At 39.3% G+C, this 15,648-nt stretch overlaps 1 protein-coding gene and 1 long non-coding RNA gene across 3 annotated transcripts; one reads left to right on the forward strand and one right to left on the reverse strand.

The window, feature by feature from the left end:
- The first annotated feature begins 4,574 nt into the window (after nucleotides 1-4,574).
- LOC141350548 (uncharacterized) lies at nucleotides 4,575-6,064 on the forward strand. The gene is made up of 4 exons (XR_012358599.1): nucleotides 4,575-4,655; nucleotides 5,588-5,684; nucleotides 5,764-5,819; nucleotides 5,915-6,064. It is a non-coding gene; the product is annotated as an uncharacterized lncRNA (long non-coding RNA).
- Nucleotides 6,065-7,923: 1,859 nt separating this feature from the next.
- LOC129429277 (flavin-containing monooxygenase 5-like) lies at nucleotides 7,924-15,510 on the reverse strand. 2 transcript variants are annotated; one of them, XM_073855871.1, is made up of 9 exons: nucleotides 15,158-15,510; nucleotides 14,057-14,228; nucleotides 13,763-13,917; nucleotides 13,476-13,664; nucleotides 13,201-13,366; nucleotides 8,964-9,020; nucleotides 8,766-8,826; nucleotides 8,572-8,633; nucleotides 7,924-8,412 (listed from the first exon to the last, which is right to left on the reverse strand). In XM_073855871.1, exons 3-8 carry the CDS (start codon nucleotides 13,892-13,894, stop codon nucleotides 8,591-8,593), a joined length of 648 nt encoding a protein of 215 aa, XP_073711972.1. In that variant the 5' UTR covers nucleotides 13,895-13,917; nucleotides 14,057-14,228; nucleotides 15,158-15,510; the 3' UTR covers nucleotides 7,924-8,412; nucleotides 8,572-8,590. The 2 variants fall into 2 exon arrangements, 1 of the variants encoding a protein (XP_073711972.1); XR_012358598.1 differs by lacking the exons at nucleotides 7,924-8,412; nucleotides 8,572-8,633 and adding exons at nucleotides 11,551-12,676; nucleotides 12,796-12,938 and having other exon boundaries at nucleotides 15,158-15,450.
- Nucleotides 15,511-15,648: the final 138 nt, after the last annotated feature.

Consider the following 15,648-nt stretch of genomic DNA (forward strand, 5'->3'; position numbering starts at 1 on the left):
CAGTCCCTGAGGAGCCTCGGGTTGCGGCCCTCCCCTCACCTGCTCCTGTGTCTGCTCCAGTCCCTGAGGAGCCTCGGGTTGCGGCCCTCCCCTCACCTGCTCCTGTGTCTGCTCCAGTCCCTGAAGAGCCTCGGGTTGGGGCCCTCTCCTCACCTGCTCCTGTGTCTGCTCCAGTCCCTGAGGAGCCTCGGGTTGCGGCCCTACCCTCACCTGCTCCTGTGTCTGCTCCAGTCCCTGAGGAGCCTCGGGTTGCGGCCCTCCCCTCACCTGCTCCTGTGTCTGCTCCAGTCCCTGAGGAGCCTCGGGTTGCGGCCCTCCCTTCACCTGCTCCTGTGTCTGCTCCAGTCCCTGAGGAGCCTCGGGTTGCGGCCCTCCCCTCACCTGCTCCTGTGTCTGCTCCAGTCCCTGAGGAGCCTCGGGTTGCGGCCCTCCCCTCACCTGCTTCTGTGTCTGCTCCAGTCCCTGAGGAGCCTCGGGTTGGGGCCCTCTCCTCACCTGCTCCTGTGTCTGCTCCAGTCCCTGAAGAGCCTCGGGTTGGGGCCCTCTCCTCACCTGCTCCTGTGTCTGCTCCAGTCCCTGAGGAGCCTCGGGTTGCGGCCCTCTCCTCACCTGCTCCTGTGTCTGCTCCAGTCCCTGAGGAGCCTCGGGTCGCGTCCCTCCCCTCACCTGCTCCTGTGTCTGCTCCAGTCCCTGAGGAGCCTCGGGTTGCGGCCCTCCCCTCACCTGCTCCTGTGTCTGCTCCAGTCCCTGAGGAGCCTCGGGTTGCGGCCCTCCCCTCACCTGCTCCTGTGTCTGCCCCAGTCCCTGAGGAGCCTCGGGTTGCGGCCGTCCCCTCACCTGCTCCTGTGTCTGCTCCAGTCCCTGAGGAGCCTCGGGTTGCGGCCCTCCCCTCACTTGCTCCTGTGTCTGCTCCAGTCCCTGAGGAGCCTCGGGTTGCGGCCCTCCCCTCACCTGCTCCTGTGTCTGCCCCAGTCCCTGAGGAGCCTCGGGTTGCGGCCCTACCCTCAACTGCTCCTGCGTCTGCTCCAGTCCCTGAGGAGCCTCGGGTTGCGACATCCGAGGAGACATCATCTCTGAAGCTGCCATCAGCTCCTCCAAACGGTAAGACTTAATTTTTGTACAAATGTGGAAAATTATACTAAAGTATAATCTTATGTTGTTATGAATTGGTACTTTAACAAACCTGTCAGTGTTTTTTTATTTCATCTCTCTCTGCTTTGTTCTCAGCAGCTTTTCCAACTAAGAATGATCTCTGGTACACAGTTCCACTGTGTACCACAGATAAAAAGGATGTGGACTCTGATCTCTATCATCACAAAAGGGTAAAAAAGTACATTTCAATACAAACGAGTCTTACACTGTAATAAATACATGACCTGTTTGTGATGATAATGTGATTTCTAGGAGGATATCATGGAGACAGAGACTAGTCTCTCTGAAAGGGCGGAGACTTTAGTTTTCGATTTAGTGCGTTTGTCTGGTAGCGGAAGTGTGTCTGCAGAATTCCAGTAAGAACTCCCGACTCTTCAATAGTTTCATTGCATAAACATTATTTTGTTTTGTCTTCCTGTGATTAAGACACTGTTATCAGATGCATAATTGTTAGACAGCTGAGTTGGTTTATAATGATGATGTTCCTCTCTTACAGATTTAAGGTAGGGCTTACCCTGGTTAGGTTTGCCGAAACCTCACGGTTGGCTTGCAGACTGGCAAGAGAGACGATGGACAGGTGGATTTTTCGTCTCCAAAGAGAAGGGCGGTGGGGTAGGAAGCTAAAGGACCTCTCCAGGTTTATCGTAAGGTATGGGAAACTTATTTTAAAAAAAAATATATATATTTGTTCAATTCAGCATTTTAAAGTGTAATGCGCAGTAACTGAAGTTTCAAGACTGGTGAATGTAAACCAGCATCTGGAAAAGATTTAAAATTCTCTTACAGCATCTGTCAGAATTTTATTTGACACACTGATAATAACAGTAATGAACTAGTACAGTAAATGTCATACAATTCATATTGATCAGAACAATCAGATTAATGCAATATTTAAAGAAAATATTTTTAATAAAATCAGTTTGGGCAAATGTATTCTACCAATTAATGTTAAACGCAATAGGTCATCTTTATAGTTTGAACTGTGGTTGTTTTTAAAAACAATAATTAACAGCAGATGCATAATTCTTAAACATTTGCAGAAACAGTACTTACAGTTTTTACATATGTTTCTAGATTTCCCACCGTATTTGCGAGTCCATCTGATTTAGATCAAGAGGACTTTCCAATGGAGGACCTCTCCTTGGATGAAGAGAATGAGGACCACCCCTTACCTGTTCCTGTGGTTGCTCCAGTCCCTGAGGAGCCTCGGGTTGCGGCCCTCCCCTCACCTGCTCCTGTGTCTGCTCCAGTCCCTGAGGAGCCTCGGTTTGCGGCCCTCCCCTCACCTGCTCCTGTGTCTGCTCCAGTCCCTGAGGAGCCTCGGGTTGCGGCCCTCCCCTCACCTGCTCCTGTGTCTGCTCCAGTCTCTGAGGAGCCTCGGGTTTCGGCCCTCCACTCACCTGCTCCTGTGTCTGCTCCAGTCCCTGAGGAGCCTGGGTTTGAGGCCCTCCCCTCACCTGCTCCTGTGTCTGCTCCAGTCCCTGTGGAGCCTCGGGTTGCGACCCTCCACTCACCTGCTCCTGTGTCTGCTCCAGTCCCTGAGGAGCTTCGGGTTGCGGCCCTCCCCTCACCTGCTCCTGTGTCTGCTCCAGTCCCTGTGGAGCCTCGGGTTGCGGCCAACCCATCACCTGCTCATGTGTATGCTACATTCCCTGAGGAGCCTCGGGTTGCGGCCATCCCCTCACCTGCTCCTGTGTCTGCTCCAGTCCCTGTGGAGCCTCGGGTTGCGGCCCTCCCCTCACCTGATCCTGTGTCTGCTCCAGTCCCTGAGGAGCCTCGGGTTGCGGCCCTCCCCTCACCTGCTCCTGTGTCTGCTCCATTCCCTGAGGAGCCTCGGGTTGCGGCCCTCCCCTCACCAATGTCTGCCCAGGTACAGGTACATTTTTATCAGAGCCATAAACACAAATATTGGCAATTTTATTGTAAAAAAAAAGTTTTATATTCATGTTTTAAATTACTGTTTGTTTTATTTACAGCAAAATAATGAAGATGTTTTTGTGGATATGAAAGTTGATTACAACTCTGTACCTCAGTAAGTTTAACAACGTCTCTCCATTTTTCGTCTTTACCTTTTAAATATTACATGGGCTTCTTTAACATTAACAGTAGTTTGTTTATTTCCAAAAAGGTTTCTTACCGTACATTTCTATGTATTTATAGATCTTCACCTCCTCACGATTTGCCTGTCCGGCAGGCGGCTCCACTCCTGCCTTCCCCTAGGAAGCGCAGAGCTGGCCCCACACAGGTAGATTTATAACAGAGCCCTGAGAAAAAAAATTTTCAATTTCATTTTAAAAATCCTTTAATATACATGGATTAAATCTGTTTGTTTTAATTACAGCTTCAATTAGGGGAAGAGCGGGATGTGGATGTAAGGCCGAAGAGGGCCAGACTGGCAGGATGCGGGAGTGAAAATCAGTAAGTTTTGCTAATTATTTCTGTTTCAGCCTTAAAGGACAAGTTTGGTATTTTACACTTAAAGCCCTGTTTTCAGATTGTTCATTGTGAAATAGAACCGTTTTGAATTAATGTATTAATAAATGTATTCTACCAATTAATGTTAAACGCAATAGGTCATCTTTATAGTTTGAACTGTGGTTGTTTTTAAAAACAATAATAAACAGCAGCTGCTTGATTCTTAAACATTTGCAGAACCAGTACTTACAGTTTTTACATATGTTTCTAGGTTTCCCACCGTATTTGCAAGTCCATCTGATTTAGATCAAGAGGACTTTCCAATGGAGAACCTCCCCTCACCTGCTCCTGTGTCTGCTCCAGTCCCTGAGGAGCCTCGGGTTGCGGCCCTCCCCTCACCAATGTCTGCCCAGGTACAGGTACATTTTAATCAGAGCCATAAACACAAGTATTGCCAATTTTATTGTAAAAAAAGTTTTATATTCATGTTTTAAATTACTGTTTGTTTTATTTACAGCAAAATAATGAAGATGTTTTTGAGGATATGGAAGTTGATTATAACTCTATACCTCAGTAAGTTTAACAACGTCTCTCCATTTTTCGTCTTTACCTTTTAAATATTACATGGGCTTCTTTAACATTAACAGTAGTTTGTTTGCAGAAACATTTTTTACAGTAAATTTGTATTTATTCATAGACAGTTTAAAAGCGTCTCTGCATTTTTTGCATTAATCTTTGTAATATTACATTTAGCTGTGTTTCATTTTGACTTTTTTTAGTGCTTGAATATTTCCAAAAAGGTTTCTTACCGTACATTTCTATGTATTTATAGATCTTCACCTCCTCACGATTTGCCTGTCCGGCAGGCTGCTCTACTCCTGCCTTCCCCTAGGAAGCGCAGAGCTGCCCCCACACAGGTAGATTTATAACAGAGCCCTGAGAAAAAAATTTCAATTTCATTTTAAAAATCCTTTAATATACATGGATTAAATCTGTTTGTTTTAATTACAGCTTCAATTAGGGGAAGAGCGGGATGTGGAGGTTAGGCCGAAGAGGGCCAGACTGGCAGGATGCAGGAGTGAAAATCAGTAAGTTTTGCTAATTATTTCTGTTTCAGCCTTAAAGGACAAGTTCGGTATTTTGCACTTGGGGCCCTGTTTTCAGATTGTTTGTGGTGAGGTGGAACGGTTTTGACTGGGGTTTCGACGTGTGCGGCTGCCCCGAGAATTTTCGGGTGTTTGTGTTTCACCTCCCAGCTCTACAATGGGTTTAATGGTGCACTGGAACAATCCTTCCTAAAATGCATTAAACTTTTGTTTACCAAGACGTGAAACTCACCGAGTGGTCAGGGGTGTTCACTGGTATGCTCACACAAAAATCGCTGCAAAATACGCATTCCAACAGGTTTTATTGTAGTTTTGTCCAACTCCATTGACTTGTATTAGATGTGCTGTGAGGTACGGTATTACTCCGCGCCGGGAACTTTGTTTTTATTCTTGCAACTGGCAAAGGTGGATTATCGCCACCACCTGGGCTGGAGTGTCTATTATTCAAGCTCTAAGTGGAAGAATATATGGGTGTGAGGCGTTTGAAAAAATAGGTCCACAAGTTAACAACGAATGCTAAAACAGCTGTTGGAAAGCGTCTTTTGACGCGATTTTTGTGTGGGCGTATCATTGAACGCCCCTGGCCACTCGGTGGGTTTCACGTCTTTGTAAACGAAAGTTTAATGCATTTTAGAAAGGATTGTTCCAGTGCACCTATAAACCCATTGTAAAGGTGGGAGGTGAAACACGAACACCCGAAAATTCTCGGGGCAGCCGCATATGTTGAAATTTCAGTCAAAAGCGTTCTCTTTCACCATAAACAATCTGAAAACAGGGTTTTAAGTGTAAAATACCGAACTTGTCCTTTAACCTTTATGCTATTAGAATTGTCAGTTTTGTTTCTTAAACACATATTTTCCCTGCTTGAATGTTTCTAGAAATGTTTATTACCGTACTCTTTTATGTATTTATAGATGTTCACCTCCTCATGCTCCGCCTGTCGGGCAGGTAATTTTCTTGCGACCTCCACCCCTGCGCGTCTCGAGGAAGCACTCTGCTCCTTTCTCGCAGGTAGATTTATAACAGAACCCTAAGAAAAATTTGTTTCAATTTAAAAGTCCTTTAATATACATTAATTTAATCTGTTCAGGGAGTGGAGGTTAGCCCCAAGAAAGCCAGACTGGCAGGATGCGAGAGTGAGAATCAGTAAGTTTTGTTAATTATTTCTGTTTCAGCTTTTGTGCTATTAGAATTTGCAGTTTTTTTGTTTAACAGTAATTTTTATGCTTGAATATGTGCAGTCTGCATGCCCAGCAGGCACCTCCTCCGGCACCTCCTCCTGCAGATGGGTCAGTTCAAATATTTTGGAAAAGACGAAGTGTACAAAAGCACATTTAATTCCCATCACAAGAGACAACAGGACACATCAAATAAAACTTGTTTTAATCAAATGTGTTTTTAAAGTCTATTGATTTAAACAGACAATCCACAGAATAATGTGAGATTTCCGACAAATTGAAACGTTACCTTTCTATTGCAGAATGACTTATGTGAGTGTATAAAGTTTGTGAGAAGGAGCTATTTTAACTCAACTAAACTGCAGAATAACTGGTGACTTATATATAACCTTTGTATAGCCTATGACAGTGGTTCTCAACTCCAGTCCTCGGGACCCACTGCTCTGCATATTGTGCATGTCTCCCTTATTTAACACACCTGATAAAGATCATCAACTCGTTAGGATAGATTCCATGAACTGAACTGAGTGTGTCAGATATGAGAGACATCCAAAATGGCAGAGCAGTGGATCCCGAGGACTGGAGTTGAGATTGAGAACCACTGGCCTATGATATAATGATGAAGCCGTTGCCTCTTTGTCTCTACTGTAAATGTGCCCCTCTCGCCATAGTGAGATTTCAATTAAGTAAGCTTTTATTGTCATATATGTGAGGACATACAGTGGAACAAAATGTTGTATCTCTCAGGACCATGGTGTTACAAATAGTGACATGAGGAAACAACACAGACGGTTTCAGCAGTAACAACATAAACAAACGGCTTTCTTGGAATAAACGTATCACAAAAAATCAATAACAATAGTGTAGTTTATTTCTGATAACAAGCAAAATAACAAGTAGATTACCTTAATCATAGCTAAAGTGTATCAAAACTACTCCGAGCTAATGTTACTGTATTAATGTATACAATTTTAACAGATCGGCTGCCAAACCTTCCTTCACACATAGCAGTGAGTGGTCGATGATCCCCGTTTTACAGGAAAGCAAAATATTTGCTATTTTTAACAAGATATCTGTTCCAGAGGTCAGTTTAGCCACCAGCCATAAACAAAACAGAGACTGGAAGTTAAGTTCTGTCCAGACGCATGACGGTGGCCACATCCGTGTGTCTGATGAAACTCACACAATCAACTTAATCAAAATAAACGTACCCCTACTTGGCTACTAGGTTATCTGACTTGCACATATAAATATATTGCAATAATCTAAACTATAATCTATCCTTTACATCATATATACAATGTACAAAACTTACAATATTCAACATATTTAAAAAAACAAAAGTGCAGTTACAAAGACATTGTGCATAAAGAGGGGAATGGCCACATAGATTTAATAATAAATGTATTTATAATAAAATTACTACTTTTATAAAAAATATATTATAAAAGTAATAATTATAATGGATAAAAGTTACCATTGCCACTAAAAACAACAATAAACCAACGTATTATTAACAAAATATTAATACGTAAAAAATATTTGAAAGATGCGAGATAAAAGGCTGTTGACTTAACGTTAATGTTTACAAACAAATGTCTACTTTTGCCAGCCTCACGTACGTGTGTTCAAGTTCCGTCATTTATAAATTTTTTTTTTTAAATAAAAATTAAAAATTATAATTACGCTCAGGGGGAGCCAAGATGGTGGTACACTGTTAATGATTTTCCTGTATTTTTACAGTACGGTACTGGCAGCACGGTTGCCAGTAAGTTACTGTATTTTGGTTTTACTGTACTGTACTGTAATACAGTTTTACAGTATACAAACTAGTACTGTCTAGTTATAAAGCAGTACTTTACTGTATTTTTACAATATTTACTGTACGGTACAGTACGGTAATTTACTGTAATGTCTATATTGACCCATAAATACTAATTATTACTTATTACAGTTAATAGGATAATATATATATTATAGCTAGATATTTAGGTTTAAATCTATAGTTATTAATATGGTAAAAATGCTATCCATGACATGACATTATAAATTCAAAGGCAATCCAAGCAATGTTTGTATTAAAAATTTTATTTAAAAAACATTTAATTGAAACAAAACATGTTAAAACAAGATTTTAAACAATAATAAACATAAAAACAAGTTAAATAAAATAAAATCAACAAGTATAAACAAGTTTGGAGGCCCCTCCTGTAACAAATTTTACTTTGGCAATTAGAACACTGGTCCATATAGTTTGAAGTTTTCAGTTTAAAGTCCATCATCGACTAAAAGGTAACATTTCCCTGTGGTAAAAAGAACACTTGCCCATAGTTTTAAATATTTTATTTGAATTTCATTGACCACTGAAAATAAATGCATTAAACTGTGGCAGACAGACCACTGGCCTTTAGTTTGAAGTCGTCCATCAGGGACTGCATGAAGCTGTTCACATGGGGGTTAATGGCCACAGCTTTTCTCTGCATCAAATTCCTTGTCTTTTTATTGCTCCTAATTTGGATGTGCGTTTTTTCCCATCTTTGGGATTAATTCTGTCCAGAAACCTGTTAGAAATATTATAAACATTAAGTCAACAAATATAAGATAGAAAAATATTCTTAAAAAACTAAACTCAGCCCTGAATTTACTCCTATTCTGAAACCTTTTGCTCTTATTCTACTGTTCCACACCTAATTACATTAAAATACAGAAGATTCACTTACCTCTAAACAAACTCTTTCCTCAATGGACAGCATCCACATGGATCATGTAATGATTGAATGTCCTGAACAGAAAGTACAATTGTTACTGATTTGAATACACTCTTTTATTCTGTGTGGTCGTGTGACCATGTTGTGTGTGGGAATTGTATATACATGGGATTTAAAGAAACTGTAGTGGTAAAGTACAAACTTACCGATAATGTGTTTGGTGTGTATCTGGTATCACGGGTTGTGCCTCCACATCTGCCCTAACTCCTGAAACGTGCAAGGACACTCAAGTAAACTACAAATAAAAAGTGATTAGCCACATTACTTTTACACGTGACAGCATTTAATATTGTATTCGAAAAAATACATGACTTGTAACTTGTATCTGTACATCCTGTACTTGCCTGGTTCCTTTAAGATTATCCATTTTACCCAATCCAGCTTACAAGCAATGGTAGAGCCTGTAAAAAAGACACATGTAACAAAATCTGTAGAAATAAGTAGACATTGTGAAGGAAATGGTGAAAGAAAGTTTAGTAACACTTTACTATAAAGGTTTATTCCTTAACATTTGTTAATGCCTTAGCTAACAATGAACATTTACAACATTAATAATATTTGATAATGTATTGTGCATTAACTAATGTGAACAGAGACAAATTGATTGATTTAAAAATTTATTAAGCGTTTAAATATATACACATCATATCTTTTTTGTTACAGCTTTAACGGCACAGTTTGCTCCACTCTGCTCCGCTGTCCACATGCTCTCCGCAAGCACTGACCACACTTACATATAACTATAGAATGTTAAAAAAACACTCTTATATTTATGGTGTGGCAGTGTGTGGTGGCAGAAAAACAGTGGAAATGAATGAGACACGAGTGAAACGAACAATACAACTTGTTGTGCTGTTGACTGTCATAATAGGAATGCCAAAATAGATGACCATTTTTATAGTATACCGTCGTCGAAGACACCATTTGAAGACAAACTTAGGTGTTTATGTTTGCAATAAGCCCTTAATCGGACAGACTTGAGTATGAAATCATCTGGAAATCTTATAATAATTTGAATAGAAAATAATTAGAGAAGATATCCGGTGTTTCATCACGTTACGTTTATAATTTATTTAGAAAGATTAAAGATTTGAATGAGTTCATAATATCAATAATATTTCCATTTATTAAAGTTTTCATATTTTTTCATTTTCTATTACTTCTTTTTACCTTATATCTTAGCCTATGTCTTCTTCCTGTTTGTTCTAAATTATGATGTTTACTAATAAATAAGCATCACACACACACACACACACACACACGTTTTAGAACAAACACGTAGGCTATAAATATAAGGAAGAAATTGAAAACAGGAAAATTATGAAATATTTAATAAATGATATTATACAGAATACATAATAGTATTGCTCTTATAAGTACTTTAGCGATTCATACTGTAAAAATAATTGATTTACTAATAAAGAACAATACATATACATTACATACATGCACACATATCAGTAGCCAAGCCATTAAAACTTTTAATTTATTTAAAAAATAAACGTAACTTGGTGAAAATGTCATAAGAAACATTACACTTAAAGGCGGAGTCCACGATGTTTGAAAAACGCGTTGGAAAAGGAGACGGGCCGACTACCAAAACACACTTATAGCCAATCAAATCAAATCAAATGCCGGTTTGCGTATGTGTGGGGCGGACCTATCAACAGAAGGTCCAGATTCTATTGGGGTAGGGGCGTGTTTGTTTAGGTGATTTCAAATATCAACATTGGCTTTCAAACATCATGGACTCCGCCTTTAAGAGAAATATGGGGAAACAGACTTCGGATCCATAAAAATCACAGTTTAATGCTAAAACACTTCTAATGCAGAACAGTCACTTACTGCCACCAGTTGGGCTCCGCCCATAAAAAACTTCATCTCTGTTTGCAAACACGCAAAAGGTCTATATATATATAGGCCTATATAAATATGGTCAATACCCACAGAAAACACACAAACAACAGAGCAAAGTAGAGCAAACTGCACCGCCAGACAAAAAAGATATGATGTACTTTACTATATTAAAATCTATATTAAAAAAAGATTGCAGATGATTATTTGTAACAGTGAAACATAACAGAAACACACTAAATTCATATTTAAAGGGATAGTTCACTTTAAAATTAAAACTCTGTCATCATTTACTGATCCTCATGTTGTTGTAAACCTGCATGAATTTCCTTTTTCCGATGAACACAAAAGAACATACCCCGAGAAATGATGGCAAACACACAGCAGCAGCAAGTGACCACAGACCTCCATAGCAGGAATAAAAAAATATGATGGAATTTAATGGGTACCGTCAACTATGTGCTTACCATCATTTATCAAAATATTTTCTTAGTCATTTATCACAATACTTCCAAAATATTTTTTCCTACTATGGAAGTCAATGGTCACCCACTGCTGTGTGTCCACCATCACCTCCCAAAACATCCTCCCCTGCGTTAACCAGAAAAAAACAGAATACAGGTTGAGAACAACATGAAGATGACAGAATTTTAATTTCAAAGTGAACCATCCCTTCAATTATTTTTATAAAACACATTAAATGTTAATAGAATTATACATGATTTTTGAGGATACATCACTCGTATTACCTACCAAACACAATGAAACACATAGCAGCATTGTGAAGCAGTGTGACTTTGTTTATAAGGCATTTAGCTTCTTGCTGTTGCCCCCTAGTGTTACTCGTATTAGATAAAAAAGATATGATAAGTATATATTAAACTAGATGGCCACCAGTAATAAAATATTAAACCATTAAATCTATATTATTCAAACATTATACACAACTCATTAAAATATAAAAAGTTTACTAGTTATTATTAACAATTAACTACAGCAGAGTTATCAAAATCACTGTTGACTATATTCATGGAATGTCCGAAAATGTAAAGAGAAACTGTAATTTCATCGATTTACCAGCAGGTGCCATTGAAATGAATGGGCTTCAGTGCTGCGTTTGGAACAATGGTTCACTACATGACACGCTGTTACTTCCGCATTCCATTCTTTACAACGGACGTCTATGTGAGTGTCGTAACTCTCTTATTATCGCTGCGTCCCAAACCGCCTACTTCCAAACTATATAGTAGGCAAAGAGCACGATAAGTAGTGCTTTTCGCCTACTATATAGTATGGAAGCATGCGGTTTGGGGGTCAAACCATTAAACAAACAGAGACGTTAAATTCCGCTCAGACGCATAATCGCGTCACCGTACCGCACGCGGGTCTAAATAAACAGTCTATATACACAGGGTGCGTTGAAAACCTTCCGAAGGGACGACATATAAACAATCGCTACGGATAAGAAAAATTACGTTGTTTTCATTACTTTGTTCGCCAAGTGTATTGTAATCAGTCACCGTATGAGACACACTTGCGCAACCCCATCTAGAGTTTATTTATCTAGAGTTTTCAAAGACAATAGGAGGGAGGATCACTTGGAGTTTGCCTACACACAAGTTCTTTACAGTGAAACTCCAGGCAGTAAGTATGCTGACAGGGCAATTTAATTTACTTTTAGATAAAGTGATCATTTTCTTTACAGATGATGCCTAGTAACATAAATTCTTCATGACAAAAAATATGAAAATTATGTTCGCAGTGTTACTGATAATAACCTAACAGTCGTTACGTTTTAAGTTAAGTTTAATTGGTGGCTTGATTGTAAAAAAAACTTCAAAAACATTGCATTAAGTGTTTTTGTAGAATTATATTACGCTTTTCAATGTGTACACACTTACTTAAGTAGCCTTAAATTCTGTCTGTGTTATTTGTGCCCCTCTTGAAAATCAGCAACAGCAGTGGTGTTCAAAGAACCAAATAAGCGAGATCATAATTAGCCAGATCTAAACATCTCGGATGTCTCATTTGCTCTCGGGTGTATTAAGCGACGTACGAAGAACGGGCCCCAGTTCAACAAACTTTGAGGCAGAAGGCGAAACATCAGATCCTCGTTTCGCTTAAGCAGCACCAAATCCACAGGGTGCCCTTTGTATGACATGCGACCTATAACCCACGCCCCTGTACGGGTCCTCAGAAACACCTAAAGGAAGGAATAAAAAATAAAGAGGACAAAGACCACAGTAGGGTACGAAAGAGATTGAAAAGCGAAAAGGACACTGTATTCAGGCATGTTTGATATTGAATTTAAAACCTGCTTGCCTTCTCACACACTCTGCTGAGCTCCACAGCAATGTCTACACCTGAATTTCCAATCCCAACAATCACAACTCTCTTTCCATGGTAAAGATCAGGATCCCTATAATCCCAGCTGTGGAGAATTATTCCTGGGAATGTATCAACACCTGTAGGAAACAACATAATTTATTAAATACATAAACTGTATTTTTTCTGATACTTGACATGTCTTAGCATTCACAACATGACCATATATTAACACATGCATACTTATGAAATTAAAACTTCTATTGCAGTCCTACAGACATTTATTACAGTTAAGTTATGGATAATGTAAATCTTATGAAACAGTTACACAAAAATAACATCAAACATCTACAGTGCAGTGTTGCAGTGTTATGTGACATATATTAAATATATCAGACGCACCTTTAAAGTCAGAGAGGGGTTTGTTAGGTTGTGTGTATTGTCCTGTACACACTAGAACACCATCAAACACGTGTTTCTCCTCTCGTCCATCTCTGTCCACGGTCACCACATCCCACTGACCAGAGGTAGAGAAATCCGGCCTCTCTCTTACACTGCTTACTGTAGTCTGAAACACATACGGATTGAATGTTAAACACCTTACTAGAAAAAGAGACTTCTGAACATGAATGTGATTTTGAGTTCAGCACTTTTTACAATGACATGGTGCTAAAAACCTTTAATTGAATATGTTTGAGCAGGCCGAAGTGTTTAGCGTAGAGTCTTAAGTACTGCAGGAGCAGGGAGTTGTGCAGGTAGTTTGGGAAATGATCCGGCATCGGGAAATCACTGAAGCACATCATCTCTTTAGAGGTGTTCACTACTAGAGAACGATAAATCCTGGTGCGTTCTGCCTCATGTGTCTCCTTAAATGAACATATAGGACACAGACAATCGGTTAGAGACATTCTAGTAAATACATTTTTTTTTTCAAAATGAGACATTTTGAGAGAAAATGAGACACCTTAAATCTCCAGAGTCCACCGATATCATCACTGCTTTCGAAACACACTGGCTCCAGACCTTCATCCAAGCAACATTTGATGGAGACAAGCCCAGCATGGCCTGCTCCAATCACAGCAACACGCTTAGCCATGCTCCTCAGCAACACTGTCAGTACTGAATGATCACGATATACACAAGAACAAATTATTCAAATGGTTTGACGAGTCCAAACTGGCCAAGGTCTACAGAGGTAGTAAATCATTCACAACACAAAGACGGCTCCAAACTGGCAAATATTATGCGATATTTTTACCTTAGCTGATGATGGTTTTAGGTCTTTGATATTCAGAAATGCTAATGATTTCAAAGATGCTTTCTTCACCAATGGCCTCAGTCTGTTATGTAACCAGCAGAGTGTCTCAAATTTCACAAAAGAAGGTTTGTCTCAGCTGACACTGGTTCAGGGTGGATTTATCCGAAGAAAACTGAAAAAGTTGGTTAAGTGTTAAAGATCTCAAGCATGTTTAATCATTAGCCATTGTTACAGACCACCAATTGCACTCTCAATGTATTTTCATAAACAGTGTTATGAAATCATTTAACTAGATCAGGGGTTTTCAAAGTCTAATACAGCAGGCCTCCCATTCCACACAATCTACACAATGCCACCTCCCCCAATATAAAGTGCAGAAGTGAAAACATTTTAAATGCAGGTTAAAGGGGTGATGAATTGGCTGTTTTTATTGTTTTATACTGTGATCTGAGTCTGACGACTATTCTCCAACAATAATCTTGATCACTATTACGGATGCACAGGAATGCAGATGCAGAAAGCAGATGGTACAGGATCTTACATCTTACAGGAATGCAAACATTGTAATACTGTAGGCTACTATTTACTGAGAGATGCCCATTTATTCACACTGTTAATGTTTAGATTGACAATCACATTTATTTACAAGTTTAAAAAATATTCTGCTCACATGCAGAGTGTCTGTTTAACAAACAACAGAAGTCAAGACCGTATTTTATTCCCATATAACGTTAATCATAGTGATAGACGCAAATATAAACATTGATGTCAATATTATTTTTTACTAAGGATGTAGCGTTGTAAAACATTAGTTGGTCAAGTTTTATAGGCGTAAATATCATATGGGGGGGGGGGCACAAACATTTCTCAAGAGTAATTTTTGAGGGGGCACAAAAAACACAGCCAGAATTGTAGCTACTTGTAAGTATAAATTTAAACAAAGGAAAGCCTAATATTCTTCTAAAAAACACTTATTGCAATGTTTTTGAAGCTGTTTACAATCAAGGCACTGATTATAATCTCTAACACAATCATCTGTAAAGAAAATAATCAATTTATCTGACATTTAAAATAAGTAAAATTGCTTGACAGCATACTTACAGCCTGGAGTTTCACTGTAAAGAACTTGTGTGTAGGAAAATTCCAATCCAAAGTTATCCTCATATGCCCTATTCCCTTAAAATCAAAACACTTGATAAATAATCTGCGCAATTGTGCGGTGACTGACTAAAATACACTTGGCGAATAGAGTAATAAAAAACAATGTATGTTTTCTGTATCCGGACCGGAGCGACTGTTTATGTGGCGTTTCTTCGGAATGGGAAGTTTGCAATGCACCCTGGAAAAATAATAAAAAAGGAAACACAGGCAGTGGGCCAAAACACTGTGAGGAAAGGGAGGGGGAACTCAATGTTTTTAAACTCAAAACGCATTTTTACCCTGGTCCCTGTTTGCATTTGAGCTGTTTCACTGCTTACACATTTATTTACAGTGCATATGTTTATAGTTAGGCTATACTTACTTCATATGCATGTCTCTCTGAAGTATGGGATTTTCGTTTTTGAAAATTATCTATGTTTTTTATAGCCGTA

This window comes from Misgurnus anguillicaudatus, chromosome 18 (assembly GCF_027580225.2).
Source record: "Misgurnus anguillicaudatus chromosome 18, ASM2758022v2, whole genome shotgun sequence".
In the NCBI taxonomy this organism is placed as follows: Eukaryota; Metazoa; Chordata; class Actinopteri; order Cypriniformes; family Cobitidae; genus Misgurnus; species Misgurnus anguillicaudatus.